This window comes from Manis pentadactyla, chromosome 2 (assembly GCF_030020395.1).
Source record: "Manis pentadactyla isolate mManPen7 chromosome 2, mManPen7.hap1, whole genome shotgun sequence".
Taxonomy (NCBI): domain Eukaryota; kingdom Metazoa; phylum Chordata; class Mammalia; order Pholidota; family Manidae; genus Manis; species Manis pentadactyla.
This window is the reverse complement of record NC_080020.1, coordinates 66347517-66365013: the sequence shown is the minus strand read 5'-3', so window position 1 is coordinate 66365013 and position 17497 is coordinate 66347517. Positions and strand designations below refer to the sequence as shown.

The following is a 17497-nucleotide window of genomic DNA, read 5'->3' as shown; positions in this document are numbered from 1 at the left end:
ACATACCATACTAATAGAGCAGTTGTTTTATATTTTTATTTGTTTACTGAGAGAATCAGAGTGGCCACATCTTGTTACTACTAGTTTTTAACCTTTGGGATGATCGATGATTTGAACAATGGTATCATGAGGAATCTCTCTTAGAAGACTAAGAATGCTCACATGTGTGTTTTTTCTAGTTGTTGATTTAGAAAGGTTAGTAGGAAAACAATGTTCTCTTTTCTTATGGTAATGGAATAGAAAAAAAACATAAGCTGTTTATCTTGTAGGAATCATGCATAGAAACACACAGAGCTTCACTTGGTACCTCATTAAGCATCATTAATAAATAATATTCCAATCAATAGTAAATCTTAGCATGAAAAGAAATTTCAAAAAGGAATGCTCTCTACTTAAATGTAACTTCTAAAAATAAAATTTAAAAACGAAAGGAAACTATACAGTCCAGCATTTCTATGCCACTTATCGTCCCCATGGTTGCAGGCAAATACATCTGCATCACACCAGATACTACCCTCCTTAGACTTCCTTCAGTGTGCCGAAGAGCAACGTTGAGGCCGATCCTGACAGGCAGAACCACAGAGTGGCATCTGAGGTGCCAGCACTGTTCCACTGACCCCCCTGTTGGCCTAGGTCTGATTCCTTGTGCTCTGAGTACAGTCTTGACTCCAGTCAAGAGCACACCTGAAGAGTAGGTGCACATGGGCCCCTCGTAACCCAGACTGCTGTGCGGCTGGCTGTCCAGCATTTGTTTCATGGCCCTATAAAACGTTTCTTACAACTTATCTGAGAATTTATGATGATGCAGTGAAGTAGACCCTGTTAGCCCTGCTTAAAGAACTAACTGAAACACTTGTGTAGCAAGTGGTGGAACCTGTAATCTATCCTGTCTATTGCCTTCCAACTTGCCAAGTTGCTTCTGAATATCCACAGAACTTGAGAGCTCACATTCCATATCTCGGACTTCAGCACTTCATTGTATATCCTGCTTTATATTATTCACTGATTCGCATGAACAGTGGTAACTAAATCAGTGGTGTTCAGTCTTTAGAATACATGAGAATCACCTAAGTGCTTATTCAAAATATTCTTGCTCTGTCCCCTGCAACCCTGAAGACTTTGATTTACAAGGTCCACAGTGGAGTGAAGGAATCTGTACTGTAAGAACTCCCTATCTTCCCTATGAAAATAATTTAAGTTTCTTTATGAGAAACACTAAATTAGATTAAGTTCCTTAAGGGACAGACCATTATATAGTGGGCATGGATAGAGCAGACATTATATTTACTGATACATTTTTATTTAACTGACATTATAATTGTTAGAGGTACAGCGCTTTCAGCTGCACGTCACAAAAATTTGAACCAAAAAGGCATAAATGTAAGGACATTGATTAGTTTACGTTTTGAAAAAATCTAGATTTGGTTAATGTAGAGTCTTTAGCATCATCATCAAGCACCCAGGTGTTTTCTATCTTTCCTTCCTGCCGTCCTCTTCTCCATTGTGATCCCAGGACAGCGTCAGGGGTCCCAGGCATCACACACAGACATGATTGGCATCTGGCAAAGACGGGAGTTTCTTCTCATGTATCTCTTCTGGACGGCCAGAACCTACCCAGAAGCCCCACATCTTTCCCCTTCCACCTCACTGGACAGAACTGTTTCACATGCTCCTACATAATTCAGTTGCATCTCAACCTAGAAGAATGGGACCACATGACTAGCTTGCCCTCCTTGAAGAACATGGAGGACAGGAGGATGAACAAGACCAGGCAGGAGGGGGCTGGCTCTGAAGAAGGTAACCAACAGTGTCTGCCACACTGGGGACACCTAAGAGAAAACACATTCTGAGAGGAATGCAGCACAGTTTACAAGTGTCTATATGTACACTGAAGACTGGAGATCACATACCCTTTCACAGGCACATCCAAGCTGTAGACTGTCCCGAGGCCAGAAAGATGCACTAGCCCAAGGGAAAGAGCAAGCAAACCCACAGTCCACCACTAGGCTGTCACCATGAGCAGGGCCTGACACTCTCTTAGTTTCTGTGACCCATACATCTAACCCAGGGGGAGCACTGCCAGTATGTCAGGGTTTTTAGAGGAATGCATTTTATATACATGAGGTTCCAACTGGTAATTTTCTGGAAGAACATTTTTGAGCCAAATGAGTAGTAGATGGAATCTCATAAGACCCTTAGCAAAGCCTTCTTGGTCCCTAGGTGGGCAGGTGTTAGGAAAGAGGAATCTCACCCAGGCTGAGGCTATTTTATACTGCTCAAGAGAGGAAACTGAAAACCTTAAGGCTCTACCTACTTACAGCTTTATGGAACCATTTTTCCTCCAGTTTTCTAACTGATCCTTAAGGGTGCAAACAGTCCAGCTAGAGAAGTCAGTCAGTCAACATTTATTGATCATTTACTATGTACCAGGCACTCTTCTCAGTTTTGGGGACACTGTGGAGAACCAGTTAGATAAAGCAACTGCACACAGGAGCTTTCATTCTATGATGGAGGGCAAAATATGAACAAACACAAGTAAGTAAGTTTAGGTGATGACAAATGTCTTGAAGAAAATGAAATGGGGTATTATGATAAAAAGCGACTGACGGGGAGGCTTGTCTGAGGAGGGGATATTGTAGCTGAGACCTAAACAATGATAAGGAGGCAGCTATGAAGTGACTGCAGGGAAAAGCATTCTGAGAAAAAGAAACAGCAAGTGCCAAGGCTCAGAGCTAAGAAATAGCTTGGTATGTTTGAGGGACAGAAAGAAGACATCCATGACGCTGAATAGAGGGAAGGGAGGGGAGAATGGGATGAGATGAGGTGGGAAAGGAGAATGAGAATTTCATTCTCAGAAATGGGCAAGCCATCAGAGAGCCTTAAGTGGGCAAGAGTTATCACACTTTTAGAAAGACTACTCTAGCTGCTATATGGAGGATGCGCTCTTTGTTCAGATGCAAAAGTAGAGGACACAATGGTGGCCAGGACAAAGAGAGGAAGAAAGGACTAAGGAAAGAGTGGATATGGGGCCTGGGGATACTTCTATGTGTCATTTCTGCTGTCCCTCTATTAGGTCACATGAGCAGCATTAATCAAAGTATGTCCCCTGCTTCTGTTTGTTCTCTCTTGGAATGATAGAAATACATGGGAGTTCACATTTGATTTTGGAGTCAGACACATGCAAATGTCAAATTCTGACCTTGACATCTCCAAGTTGTTTGTTCCTTCTTCTGTCTGGTAAATTTCCTCACTTTGATATTCCAAATCACTAGTTCATTCTTTAGCTATTTCTTCTGTCATATATATATGCCATCTTTTATTTTTATTTCAACTATTATATTTTTCATGCCTAATATTTCTATGTATAATTTTTATGTTTTCCAGTTTTTTGTTTTCATTTTGCTAATATCTTCCCTTATCTTTCAATTTGTTTATTAGCCTTTAAAATTTTTCTTGTTACAGATCTGTCTATGTTTTTCTTAGGTTAGGAATCTGTAATCCAGTAGATTATTGGCTAGTTGGTTTTCAAAAAGACTGCTCCTCAAATGTCCTGTTGTTTTGGCTTGCAAGTTCATTTTCCCCTTGGGATTTTAGCCACATCCTGCTTTCCAATGTCTTGTCACCTCCAATAAACTCATGAGGTGGGGTATGGATGAGGCCCAGGCATACTCCCCATCTTACAAAATAACTTGTTCTGTCAGGCTTTCTCCTTTGGTTCCTCAGGAAGAACTAACATTAGGAGAGCAGTTGCTTTCCCACCCGGGAGCTTGAGGAGATAGGACAGTATAGATACAACTGCCCAAGGTCAGTTGTTCTCTAAGATTCTGTTCTTGTTACTCAGCTTCCTACTAACACAGGTCTTCCGCCTTGCCTGACCTTCCTGTTGAGGACACTCAAACTAGTGTCTGAAATTTCACGTGAATGGAGCAGTGTCCCAAGGCAGTGGAGATGAAGAAGCAAAAGCAGAGTACAAGGCTCCTCTTCCCCATTTTACCCTCCCACAGCCATGCTGAGACACTTGAGGTTGGTTTGCCTGGGAACAAGTCTAAGACACAGACTGGTGAGCAGAAGGCTTTTATGGAGTGCTCTGGGATCACCACCTGTGGAAGGGAAGGAAAAAGAATTGGGAAAAAGAAAATTATTGTGATGATGCAAAATCCACAAAGATTTTAGCTTACCCCACAGGGAGCTCTGAAGCTGAGATGCTCCTTGAAAGTTGTTCCAAGATGGAGCAAATGTGCCAGGCCTTTACACCCACACACTGACCAATCACTGAATTCGAGCTGCCTCAGGAAGTGGGCATGACCCGGGCAAGGTGACTCTCTTCACTAAGGCAGTTCTCAGACAATGCCAGCAGCAGGGATCTGCTGACCAGAGGCGCTCCCAGCAGTTGGGGAAAACAGTTGGGGAGTCAGGTGGTACCTACACAGCACCCACTACACCACCCCACACATTCACCAGTTTAAAACAGCCCCCACTTCCCAGGAGTTTTTCAGTTCTCTCTTTTTCTTTCTAAGTCTTCAAGATTGTAGGAGGGAAGGAGGATGGGAAGCCAGTAGTCAAGGCTAGTTCAGCATTTCGATGGGGACCACAGTGGCCACAGCGTACTTATGCTCCTGAGGAACTATGTAGCTCATTTCCTTTCTTGGTGTGTTATGTCTCACATGGTCTGTCACGATCCTCTGGGGCAGATTTTCTTTAGTTGACTTGTTCACTCTAGATCTTAACTCTCTTGCTTACTGAGAGCTTAAATTTTCCTGGGAGGCTGAAGCTAAGTGAGTCTCCTGAAGACCAACCAGAGATGAGCAGAGGAGCGCTGTGGTCGAAGGAGCCTCCCCTGAGGGCTCCGGAAAGACCCAGGCCCTCAAGCAAGGGGAATGGCAATACTTTCCATAGGACTAAAGTCTGTCCTCTGAGCCCCACAGAAACCCCCACTCACACCTAGATACCCACCTCAGAGCAAGTCCAGACTTGGTTTCCAACAAATTATTCTGATGGCAGCATGAGGAGAGGGTTCAAGGGAAGGCGCCACTGGAGACAGAAGCCAGTTAGATAACTGTGACAGTGAGGTGGTTTTAAATGACCACAAATTCTTTGATACTGCATTACTCAAGAACTGGAGCCCAATTCCCCTTCCTTTGAGTGGAGGCTGAATTTAGTGAGTTGCTTAAGGAAAAGCACAAAAGCACAACTGAGTGTATATGACTTCAGAAACTAGGTCAGAAAAGTAAGTGAAGTAAATAAACAGACACAACAAAAGTTGCTCCTCTGTCAAGAAATGTATTAGTGAAGAAAAAGAGTAATATACTAGTGCTGAGACGGGCTATCAGGGTTTTGTACATCCTAATACTAACCATAGCTCTTGTCCTTTTCCTTGTCTAATTTACTTTGTTACTTTTGTTGAACTCTCGTTAATCTTTGCCTCAGAGCTATCATTTCTGCCAGCTTAGCAGGCAGCCCTCTCCTCAATATAGAATTACCAGGCATGAAATTTAAGTGGACCCAATTTAGCCTGTTGGAATATTGGGTAAAATATAAAGCAATTCCTGCTTGGGAAACATGAGAAATGCATGATTCGAGATGAAGGCTAAGTCAGATCTCCTTCTTAGGTGAGACATAAACCACGATTCTATCTAAGCGGATGCTTCAAACCCTACCAAATTCTCACAGGGAAAAAAATACAGGCGTAGAATTAAGGGTGCAAGTTCTGGTTCTGGCTCCTGCAGCTCACTCCTGTAACATCCTGGCATTGTTTCCTTTTCCTGACCAGGGGTCAATGTTTTCTGCCTGTCATTCCAAACACCCAGAGAAGTCAGCCAGCAGAAAGACTGAAGAGCCAGGAGCGCACCATAGCTTTCCTTCTGGAACGAGCCTTCCGCATCAAGGCAGACATCGCTGCTTGTCTTCAGGCGACCCATGGCTTTCGGAAAGAGGAGTCACTTGCCAGGAAGCTATTGGAAAACCATATCCAGACCATCACCAGCATCGTCAAAAAACTCAGCCAAAACATTGAGGTAGTTCTTTATTTCCTATATGTTGGCAGTATTGGTTGGCAAGGCATCAATGTCATTTACAACTACAGAAATGAGTTGCTATTGTTTAAGTTTAAATGATTACAATATAGTTTACCCAGAGGGAAACAGTCAAAATTTTCAACTGCTCATTTATGCCACAAAAGAGAAGGAAATCCTATTAAAAACTGTTCACTGAGTATCTATTATGTGACAGCAAACCCAATAGTTAAACATTACGTTAGATATTATGCTAGATTCTTATTTTAATCTAAAGTTCCAAGATTCTACTTATGTGATAATTTCAAAAAGAGGTTTTCATAATGCATTGGGAATGATGGTTCATGGGTCCATCACAATATGACCCCAAAGATTTCTCTGGCCCCATCTCCCAACCCTCTCTCTCTCTCACTCTAGCCGCACTGGCCTCCCAGATCTTTCTAGAACATACCAAACATGCTCTGGCTACAGGGCCTTTGCACTTGCTTTTCACTCTGACTGGATCATCTTCCCCTAGATATTCCTACGATGTTCTTCATTTCCTTCAGGTCTCTCTGCTCAAAGATCACTTTATCAGAGAGATTTCTTTGACACACTACTAAATAGCAACCCTCCCAATGCCAACAATTCATTATCTTCTTTACACACACACCACACACACACACACACACACACACACACACACACACACACACACACACACACACACATATACACTATCTCTATGGCACAGATCACTGTGATAAGCAAACTACCGTGGTCTGTATTGGTTTACTATTTGTTTTCCTCTTCTAAAATATAATCTCCACGAGGGCAGGGACTTGTTTTGTTTCACTGCTAAATCCCACACCAGGTGATGACAGAGCTTAGTAGTTAGCATTTTGTAAAAATTTCCTGAGTGAATGAATGAATGAATAAATGAATGATGTTTAACGTATTGAAGGAAAAATAGGGTTTCTGATCAAAAAAGAAAAATGCTTGAGTTAAACCAAGATAACAGGGTTCTACTGCAATTTTTTCCAAGCAGTTAAAGGTGCATGGGCACAATGGATCTGTGGAGGCAACTTCTAGACAAGGATTCCAGAGATTACATTTTAGGAAACTGACCAAAAATTTGTGGAATTATCATGAAAAAATTGATGATAATGCCCTCCCACAATACATGTTCTCTTCTACTATCAGCAAGAATAGTGGATCTGACAAAACAATAGAAAACTTATGATTAACCCAGCAATGACTTCTTCATGATTTTGAATATTTATTAATTTATTCTCTATCTCTAGGGTCTGGAAAAAACCATAATGCATTTGGAGGCACATGGAAAGTTACAAAGTCTTAGTGAGGTTTTAAAAGGCACTTTATTGGTATTTAACATGTATTAAATTTACATCAGTGCCTAACAAGTCAATGCCATGTCTCAAAGTGGTTGAAGGTGTTTCTACTTATAGTAAAGGGTCATGAAAGTTACAACAGGAAGCAGCTCAGTGCCTTTGATTTAATGAGAAAATCAAGTAAGCACAGCATTAACACTAAAATAAGATCCTAATTTAGGAGTCAAAACCTGTTATTTACTGAAAAAAGAACAGTATTCTCAGAAATGTATCAAAATGCTTCTGGAATGTTCTATATTTTGATCTAAAAGGTGATGGTGACATGGTTGACTTTGATTTGTACCTTTTAGTACATATTAATTATACCCCAACAAAATACTTTTAACATTAAGGGGAAAAGTTCCCAGATCTCTAGAAATCTCGCTAAGCACTTCTTTTCCTATAATAATTGATTATCTTAGATTAGCTTTGAAAAAAAGACAAAGCGAAAACATTTTCCAAAAACTATAAAATCTCAAAATATTTGCAATCCTGTTCAAGAGTTTGGCATATATAGGGAAAATAAAGAGGACGGATCTGTGTAGAAAGCTAAACTAGAAAATATTTTAAGGGCTTAGATATTTAAACATAGTTAGACACATAGTTTAAACATAATTAAGACATGATGGAGAAAAAAACTACTAACCTATAGTTAGTAAATGGCTAAGACTCTAAAATATTAAGCACCTTTAGAGAGAGGGATGATATTCAAGTGTTTTTTAAAAACATAAAGTCATCCATCAGGTTAGCCTGTTTGCAAAATGGCTAGCTAGCAAGAGAGATACAAGTGTGAGCTGAAGCTTGACAGGTCTTTAAAAGGAATGAAAAAAGATTGTTTTTTAATCAACTGTAATTGCAGCAGTTAACTTGCTTGTTCCTTTAAAAAAAACATTTCTTTTTTAAGCTGGCAGCTAATTACAAGTTTTAAAATTTATTTATTTTTAACTCTCTAAAGAGAATATAATATTGCTTTATTCTGTCCCTCCCAACCCCCCAACTCATAAAAGCAATTCTTGCTCATTGTAATTATTTTAAAAGTTTAGAGAAAAAGTTGAAAACCTGGGGAAAAAACTTCTCATAATTTCACCACAAAATGGCAGTTTCTACAAACACCCGGATGCATTTCCTTTTAGTCCTTCCACACATTACATTTAGGAGTCTGAGACTACATTTGTAAACATAATCTTGAACGTAAAATTATATCATAAACGTTCAAATGTCATTAAAAGCACTTTGCATAGTGCATACCCCATGATTTGCTTAATTATCTCCTAATATTGAAATATCTTTGTGCACAAATGTATTTGGATTACTTCCATTGCATTTATTGTGAGAAATGGTATTACCAGGGTATGAATGTTGTGAATGCTTTTGATGCTTGTTGCCAAATTGGTTACCACAAAGTTTATACCTATTTACCCTTCCATTAGGATTAGATGAGTGCTCTTTCACTGTGCCTATGCCAGCATTGAGATTTATTGTTTTAACTTTGCAAATTTGATGGGATAGAAATGAGAGCTTTTTTTTCCCCATTTTTAAAAAGTGGCTATGACAATTTGTATTTTCTCTGTCAATAATCTGGTAATGTCTTTTGCCAATTTATCTTTGGGATTTTAGAGCTTTTTAATTCTTATTGATTTGATGAGTTTTTGTTATTAATTAAGGATAATAACAAGTGGTACTTTGGTAAACGTTTAACAATCAGCAATCAATTTTTTGGGGGGGATAAAAACCTGGTTTACAGTGTATGCCCATTTCCATGATCTAAGTACTCATACTATGATTTATTTCAAACACCAAAACACCAAACACAAAGATGTAAAGAAGTAATGTACAACTGGTTCTCATGAACAAGTGCATGCTGATTGTAGCACACCACTGGAATCCTTAGCAATAACATTTGCTATAAATGTTTTTCCAGTTTGTTGTTTATATCTTGTGTTTATAATGTTTTTACAAGTTTTATATAAAGTTAAAACATCCCAATATATTGCTTTGTAATGACAAATCTCTCACTTAAGAATAGGAATTTCATTCAAAGAGTGAAATCATCTCTATTATCTGTTATTTTTATGGCTCAACATTTTACCTATATTTATAAACTATTTTTTAAATCTATATTGATGCATGACATGAGGTAAGGATCTAAATTTGATTGTTTTCTAAATAAGTAACCAGAGATCCCAATACCGTTTGTGAAATTGCTCCTTCATTGATTTGTGAGTCTCAAGTATAGCGTTATTTCTTCCTTACACTTGACAATGTCTTCATTCCATTTCACTGATCTTTTAAGCTATACATACCTATTTAGCTACACTTATTTACTTAGCCTTGTTTCACACAATGTTTTAGTATTTAGTAAGGAATGTTCCCTTTCACTACTATTATTTACCAAAACAAGGCAGGAACATCTACTGCAATGGTCTGATGTCTGTGTTCTCCCAACATCCAAATTTCATATGTTGAAATCTAATGCCTAATGTGATGGTGTTAGGAGGAAGGACCTTTGAAAAGGGCTTAAGTCATGAGGGTGGAGTCCTCCTGGGTGAGATCAGTGATCTCGTAAGAGACTCCACAGACCTCCCAGGCCATTCTACCATGTGAAGACACAGAAAGTAGTAGGCAGTCTGCCACCTGAAAGAGGGCCCTCACCAGCAGCCAGACATGTGTGCAACTGGTCTTGGTCTTCCAGCCTCCAGAACTGTAAATAACAAATTTCTGTTGTTTATAAGCCACTCATCCTGTGGTATTTTGCTATAGAAGCCCAGACAGACTTAGACAACTGCACAAATGCAAAAACAAACAAACAAAAACAAAAAAACTGTAGTTAGTGTTTTTGACACTTTTATGTCTTCATTTAAAGTTTTATTTGTTCTTGGATTGTCTCAATCTGCCAGTCTACAAATGGGAAAGATTCTTTATACAGTTTTTGAAATCTCTGTAATTTGTTTGTCACAAAAAACTTTTCCTTGAAAAATTCATAAACATAAGTTTAAACATAGTTCAGGTCTTGGTCAAATATAATAACTAAACTTGAATGTTTCCCTAAATCACAAATCTGAATTTTCCAAAATCCTACACTCTCACTTTTTCTGAGTAAATGCAAATTATTTTTTATATGTCTTCACTTTACACTGGAATTTATTTGAATATAAAGTAAGATACAACTTTTTCTATGGACAAGCAGGTTTTTTTTTCAATTTTTAAACTAATACTTTTATATGAGTTCAAAAACATTTAAAACTAATGTTGGGACTACCAACCGGTGGTACAGAATAGGCAGCTCTATTTTAGAACACCACGACATATGGAAGACGTGACTAAGAATATTTAAGGGAAAAATCAAACACACTCTAGCCATAAAACACTCATGTTCTCTAAAAAATTGAGAACAACAAACCTTTTTCACTACACATGTGTGAACACTGGTTCAGATTTGCTTGTGTTAGTTCTATTAGCTTCACTGTGATTCTGATTCAATCTGTAAAGGGCCTTGCTAATGTCACATGAAGGATCCCTTTTTCTAAACTTACCATCAATTCTGAAATTGGTTTTTGTGAAAAGCTTTTATATCAATGATGGCCAAATGGCAACTCATGGGCATAACAGTGCCTAAGTATGTTTTGTTTGGTCCATATAGTATTTATAAAATATTTTGAATAAGATGTCAATATTAACAATTGAAAGATTTAAAATAAAATAAAATCTGTGGGTATCTGGCTCTTGTTGAACAGTGCTGAACTATCATACACACCCGGAAGCAATCAGGCTGTTGCTGCCTCCCTCAGATAAAGCAGGGATCCCTTATCTTGGGCACAGGACTCTCTCACTCATCTGCACAATCAGCCTAACTAGGAAAATTCACTTGATTTGGTAACCTCTTCTTTAAGTGATATGATCTCATCATGTATGACAGGAAATTAATGGGAATTTTAACTCAAAATTACAGATTTTAGAAGACCAAATAAGAGTTCGAGACCAGGCTGCCACAGGAACTAATTTTGCAGTACAGGAGCTAAACACCAAACACCTTCAAGGTGTCGGAGATCTTCGAGGAAGAGTGGCCAGGTAAGCAGCAGCACATTTACTAACACTTAGCGGTCAGGTCTTGGCCACTGATTCTCATTCTCAAGTAAGTTTCATATTGCAGAAAACAAGTTGCTGTCTTTTTATTGAGCTAAACTGATGAGAGGTGGTAGTTGAGAAACTATATCACAGAACTGGAAAGCCTCATGCTACCCACTGGATCTGATGGTTCTATAAAAGACCCCTTGTATATATTGAACACCCAGTTTGGTTCCATCTGCAAGTGATGAGAGTATTAACTTTACAGTCCTTAGCTCTCCAAGTGCCAATATCTACACACTCACTCACTCTCACAGCCACATATAAAATCCCCAGATACATCAAATGCTGATAAAAATATTTTCAAAATACAAGAATTACATATAAAAGTCTTAATAAAAGGGATTTACTCCCAAATGAATAAAATGAGCAACATCTTTCATATGAGATTTTTAAATAAAAAGAATGGTATACAGGTCAGCAAAAATCTGTAGGTATATATAGTGGCAGGACCACTCCAGTAGACATCAATGATGACTTGTGAATGGCTGGCTGTGGACACCTTTCCATGCCTACATCTTCCACCAACACCTTTCCCTTCTCCCGGAATAGCCCCACCTCCAACTTGTTAATCTGTTCTGAAGTATTAATGACCAAATAAGAATTAGGTGATTGACGCATAAGACAAATCTCTCATAGGATAGCTGTCCATTCAACAAAAAATGTACTAAGCCATATGTCATATATGCTATATAACCATATGCCATTCCTATAGCTGTACAGTCTACCTGGGAAAACAAGCTCCAAATACAAGCAATCAAGTGAACATATAATGAAAGCCTGGGGTGCTATGGGACTATCTGAATCACACTGGGCACAGGGAAGGCTTCCTGGAGGAGGTAACACTTGAGATGAGGTTTGAATGATTTGTAGCAGTTAGCTAGACAAGGAAGGGTGGGAAAGGTACTTCACGCAGGTGGAATAATATATGCAAAAGAACTGAGGGATAAATTACTATGACTTATTCACAGGCCTACCTGTAAGAAGAATATTTTAGTTATGATATTTTGGGGTTTGCACTTAGGGAGAGATGGGATACTGGGAGATGGAAAGACAAGTGCCCTAGACTTGGATGATGAGAGATCTTGTGAGCTAAGTAAAAAGTGTGAACTTTATGTGTAGAAGGTTATAAATAGCCGTGGGAAGATTTTAAGTAAGGGGGTGACATATTTAGTGACATTCTAGTAGCTAAATTGGTCAGGTACAGAAGGAGGGCATGAAGATACAAGGAAGCCTGTTACAGCAGTCAAAGTGAGAAATGTCAACGGCCTAAAGCACTAGCCATGAAACACCAGAGCAAGTAACAGATATTAGAACCAGATTCTACAGGATTAGTACCTATGTATACATACACATGCACACACATATACGGTACAGTATTTCCTACCCATTTTGATGTGGGTATTTTCTTAGTTGACCAACATGTAAGGGTCTCTAGTTTCTAGGTTTTTCTTAAGAGGAAATTGATCTGTGTGTAGCTGTTCATTTGGTGCAGCCACTGAGAAAGGGAAAATCAGGCGTCTCCTGTTGTTCATTCTTGCTTTCCAATTGTTCAGTTACCTTCCCCTTAAATCTTAAGGACTGATTTTAGGAAAAGGCCTTATTTTCCCTTGAAATGTCTCCCTTTTAGGAAAACTAGTTAAATCTATTTGGTAATCAGAGACAGAGTCTGGCTAAAAGCCATGAGACTTAAATTCACCCTTCCTCTCCTGCTTCTTTCTATAGTTTTTGCCAGGCAAGTGACTGACTAATGGACAAGGTGAGACAGATTAATCACTGTCTTTCCACATATATTGACCTTAATTCCAATTAGCATTTTGGCATAAGTGAAACTAAGTTCATTATTTTAACATAATTCCTATCAAACATTTTATTGCTTCGTAAATCAAACTCAGTAGTTGATAATGATGATATACTTTAAATTTTACACCTTTCCCACTCCAATATAGTGGCAGTTTAAAAGCAAGTACTTCCAATGAGATGAAGTTCTCAAAGTTGTCTGCTTGCCTTTGACACCCTCTCCTCTATTTGACAGATGAGTCTCAAGTTCAAAAACAATGTAAGTATGTGAAAGGCACCCAGAGGGATAACTATGACTTACCATCTGCAGCAGCTGCAGGAGCCAACCTTCTAGCCATACTTGGCTATTTGGAACCCTAAGGCAGATTTGCATATGGAAAAAAAATGATAAATTGTGTCTATGTGTGATTAAAAACACAAGTCATGTCCTTCGAAGAAAAAATGATTATATGGATATTGTCAACTTTCTGAAAAGGGAAGGACATCTGGTAGAATAAAGACATTTTTACTCCACTCCTCTTACTTGAGTTGTAAATGCCAGTTAAAAGTAAAAGACGGGAAACAAAAGCTCTATCTTTAATGTAACATGGAAGTTGCCATAACTGCTAACTACAAAAGAACACACTTCCAAATACTGTGATGTTTGGACTGATAGAGTCCTCTTCAGACCCTTAAACCTAACCATTTCCTTCAATCAAGAGGCATAATCCTAAAAGGCTAGGCCAGATAATCTGAACAAAGCAACCTAGGGACTTGGGTGGGTCGGAGGAGAGATAGGAAATGTCCCTTTAGAGATTCAGATCAGTGACACAGAACAACTAGGAATGTGTAGGTGAAGATGCAAATGTGTTATTTCATCTAGGACCTCCCTCCTTGCCAATTCATGCCTGAGAAAAATGTTGAAGTACAACAGGTTGAGGAAGGAGAGGAGGCCTGCAGTATCAACAGAAAATCTAGGACATAATGATTTGCTTGTGAGATACATCAATCTGATTTTTGAAGAGAAAATGGGGAGATATGCCCGCCCCACCAGGCCTGAGGAAATAACAGATTTGATGCTATAAGCCTGAATAGCAGATGTGTCTACACCCCATGAAGCAAACATTCAGTGATCTGCAGGTAGGCAGAATCATTCAAAGAAAGAATGTGGTTTGGAAGACTAGAGTGTGTACACAAAAATCACTGCCACGACTATCCATCAGTGGGTGGACGGATAGATGAATGGATAGATAGATAGAAACATAAGGCTGATGAACATACCTCATGAGAGGAATTACCCAGAAAGACACAAAAGTGTTCAAACCAAAGTTTCTCCTGATTTCAAAGAGATTAAGAGCAAAAGAAACAGATAGAAGATTGCTGACTGAATACTCACATGTAATTTTGCTCCTTCCAAATGCCCCTTTAAATTTAGAGTAATATGATTTTCCTCTTAAAATATACCCACCAAAACAGAAGATATCAGCTTAGAAACCTTGGAAACTAGATAACAGATGGACACGTGGAAACTGACTTAGACATAATAAAACCAATTCTAAAGCTGTGGGATAAGCTGAGAATGACTCACTTTACACCACAGAATTCTCAAAGCCTTAGGAGTTGGCTGCACCAGGAACCTCTGAAACTGTGGGATAGGCAGGCACTTATCTCTAGGGAGTGGAACTGAGAGAAGTAGGGAGAGGCAGAGCAAGGAACCACTATAGCTTGTTATTAGCCTTTTAATTTTGATTGACTTCTAAACTTCAGCAATGTTTTTACTTTGGTAAAATTTAATTTTAAAAATAAGAGGTAAAAGGGATCCCCCCCAAAAAGAGATTATCAGATAACAAAAGGAGATAGATAAACTGGAATTGTTCAGGTATAAGATGAAAGAAAAAATTAAAATATAGTAGAGATTAAATCTACTTTAGAAAACTCACAAACAGAATAAATACAACTAAAAATAGTAATTTATTTTAAAAAAACAAGCATGAGAAAGCCATAAAAAATGAAAAGAAAATGCTTTCTCAATATAAAGATGGTTGTAGAGAAATGATACATACGGCAGACAAATAAAACTCATTCAACATAGACCTAATAGGAACTCCTGAAGAAGAAACAGAACAAATTTCTCAGGAAAAAAAAAAAATTCTGGGTATAAGAGAAGTTAGTTTCTTGAAACACAGATTTGAGACTTTAGATCAAAAGAGAAAAATATGACCTCAGAAAAAACTGTTAAGAACAATTAAATCAAGATACCCTGGTTGAAGTTAGTGAACATCAAGAATAAAGAATCATTTAACAACCAGCAGACAAAACAGATCACATAAAAGGAAAAAATGTAGTTACCTCAGACTTCTCTTCCTCAACGAGTGCCAAAAAAGAATGAAGCAATGTTTACCATGTTCTCAACAGAAGAAAAAGTGACCCAGTAATGTTATCATTACCAAATTACCTTTCAAGTGTAAGGGAATGGACAGGCATTCTCAAGTACCCAAGAACTTGAAGATTCCATTGCTCATGAGTCCTTGCTTTTTGAAATCTAGAAATCTGGATGACAAAATCTGACCAGTCAAGGAGTAAATTTAAAAATGGATCTCAGAAAAGAAATTGTAACTTTAAAGGACTGTCTAGGAACACAGAATTTAAATATAGAACGAAGATTAAATAACAGTAGGAAATCTAGTTACAGAACACAGTGTAAATGTCATAAAATTTGACATTTAAAAAATAGCAAAATATTAAAAACTATTGAAAAAGCAAGCATGTAACTCATTTTCTCATTTTCTGACATATGGTCAATAAATATCTAAACTTGAAATTGTAGTTATAAAAGTATAATGATTCCAATTTATGATAGCTTTTTATAACACAAATATATCTGAAGTTCAGCAATTTCCTCATTTTCACTAGTTACCTTTCCTTAGGTTAAATTAAAATTCAGTGTAATATTTTTAACTAAAATTGGCATAAATAATCCAAATATTCTAAAATTATTTTTATTTCTATCTTCCTATCTGTGTGTGCATATGTAAATAAAAACATACATATATATATTTATATAAATGTGTATATATGTGTAATATGCATATATATTATAATGGTAAAAGGAATAATAACCAAGTAGTAACAATGATTATTTCTGAACAGTGAGATTTGGGATGATGTTAATTCTCTTTGATCGTTTTTGCACCTGTGTACATTTTTCATAATGTGCGTGTGTTACTATAACAGATACAATAAAATCAGTCGGAAGAACGAAGAAAGAGAAACTTCCTTTTGAAATATAGAGTTCTCTTTGCCACCAATTCTCAAATTTAGGGTGTGGAGTCAGGCTGGTGGCATGGTGGGGGGAGTTGCAAATGAATAGGAGGCAACTCTCAGGCCGAGTAAATAAATAGTAGCAGCTGATCTTGTGTGGATGCTTCCTCTGTGGCAGGTACCGGCTAAGTGCTTTGCATTCACTACCTCCTTTTATCCTTAAGTAGCTCTATAAAGTAACATTTCTCAGGATAGCCACTTTCGCTTCTGAAGGTTGAACATGCAGCACTCTGGGAAACACTATTCACGTGCTGCCCATGTGTCTGGCATACCCTGGAGTTGTGTGGTGGACAAGTTATGCAGCTACATGCAGTGATTACCCTCTTTCTCAGATAAGGAAAACTGAAACACATATGCAAGAAACTTGTCACAAACCTAGGAACAGCAAAAGCGAGATGAAAAGCCTGGTGGATCTGACAGTAGAGACCAAATTTTTTTTTTAATAAAGATATCATTGATATACAATCTTATGAAGGTTTCACATGAGCAACATGTAGTTTCAACATTCACCCCTTTATTATCATGCACCCTGCCCTCCCCTGCAGTCACTGTCCATTAGCGTAGTGAGATGCTACAGAGTGGAGACCGAATTCTTAACTACTAGCCTACAATGCACAGACCAGCTGTCCTGAGGGTGGGAACCAGATGGGAGTTGGGTGAGAGGTGTCAGGAAGCGGTGATAGCAGCAACTACCCCTGTGTAGTCTTTTGGGGGTCTCAGTGTGGACTCAGAATATTCTAACTAACCAACTATAGCGATTGCTGTGACATCACCAGTTTATACATACAGATGGAATGGCTTTCACCCATGGTTTTGCTGCATACCTTCTGGCTCTCATTTTTGATCAGGTTAATTCATAATTCTTCCTCCCAGCAGTCTCCCCACCCAACA

General features: G+C 38.3%; 1 protein-coding gene across 1 annotated transcript in view; it reads left to right on the top strand.

The window, feature by feature from the left end:
- The window catches only part of FAM81B (family with sequence similarity 81 member B), a 54411-nt gene that overhangs the window by 24933 nt on the left and 11981 nt on the right, over positions 1-17497 (top strand). Inside the window, exons 4-5 of the mRNA XM_057497504.1 lie at positions 5771-6014; positions 11331-11449. Of these exons, the coding sequence (XP_057353487.1) occupies positions 5771-6014; positions 11331-11449 (363 nt within the window). The remainder of the gene's footprint in view (positions 1-5770; positions 6015-11330; positions 11450-17497) is intronic.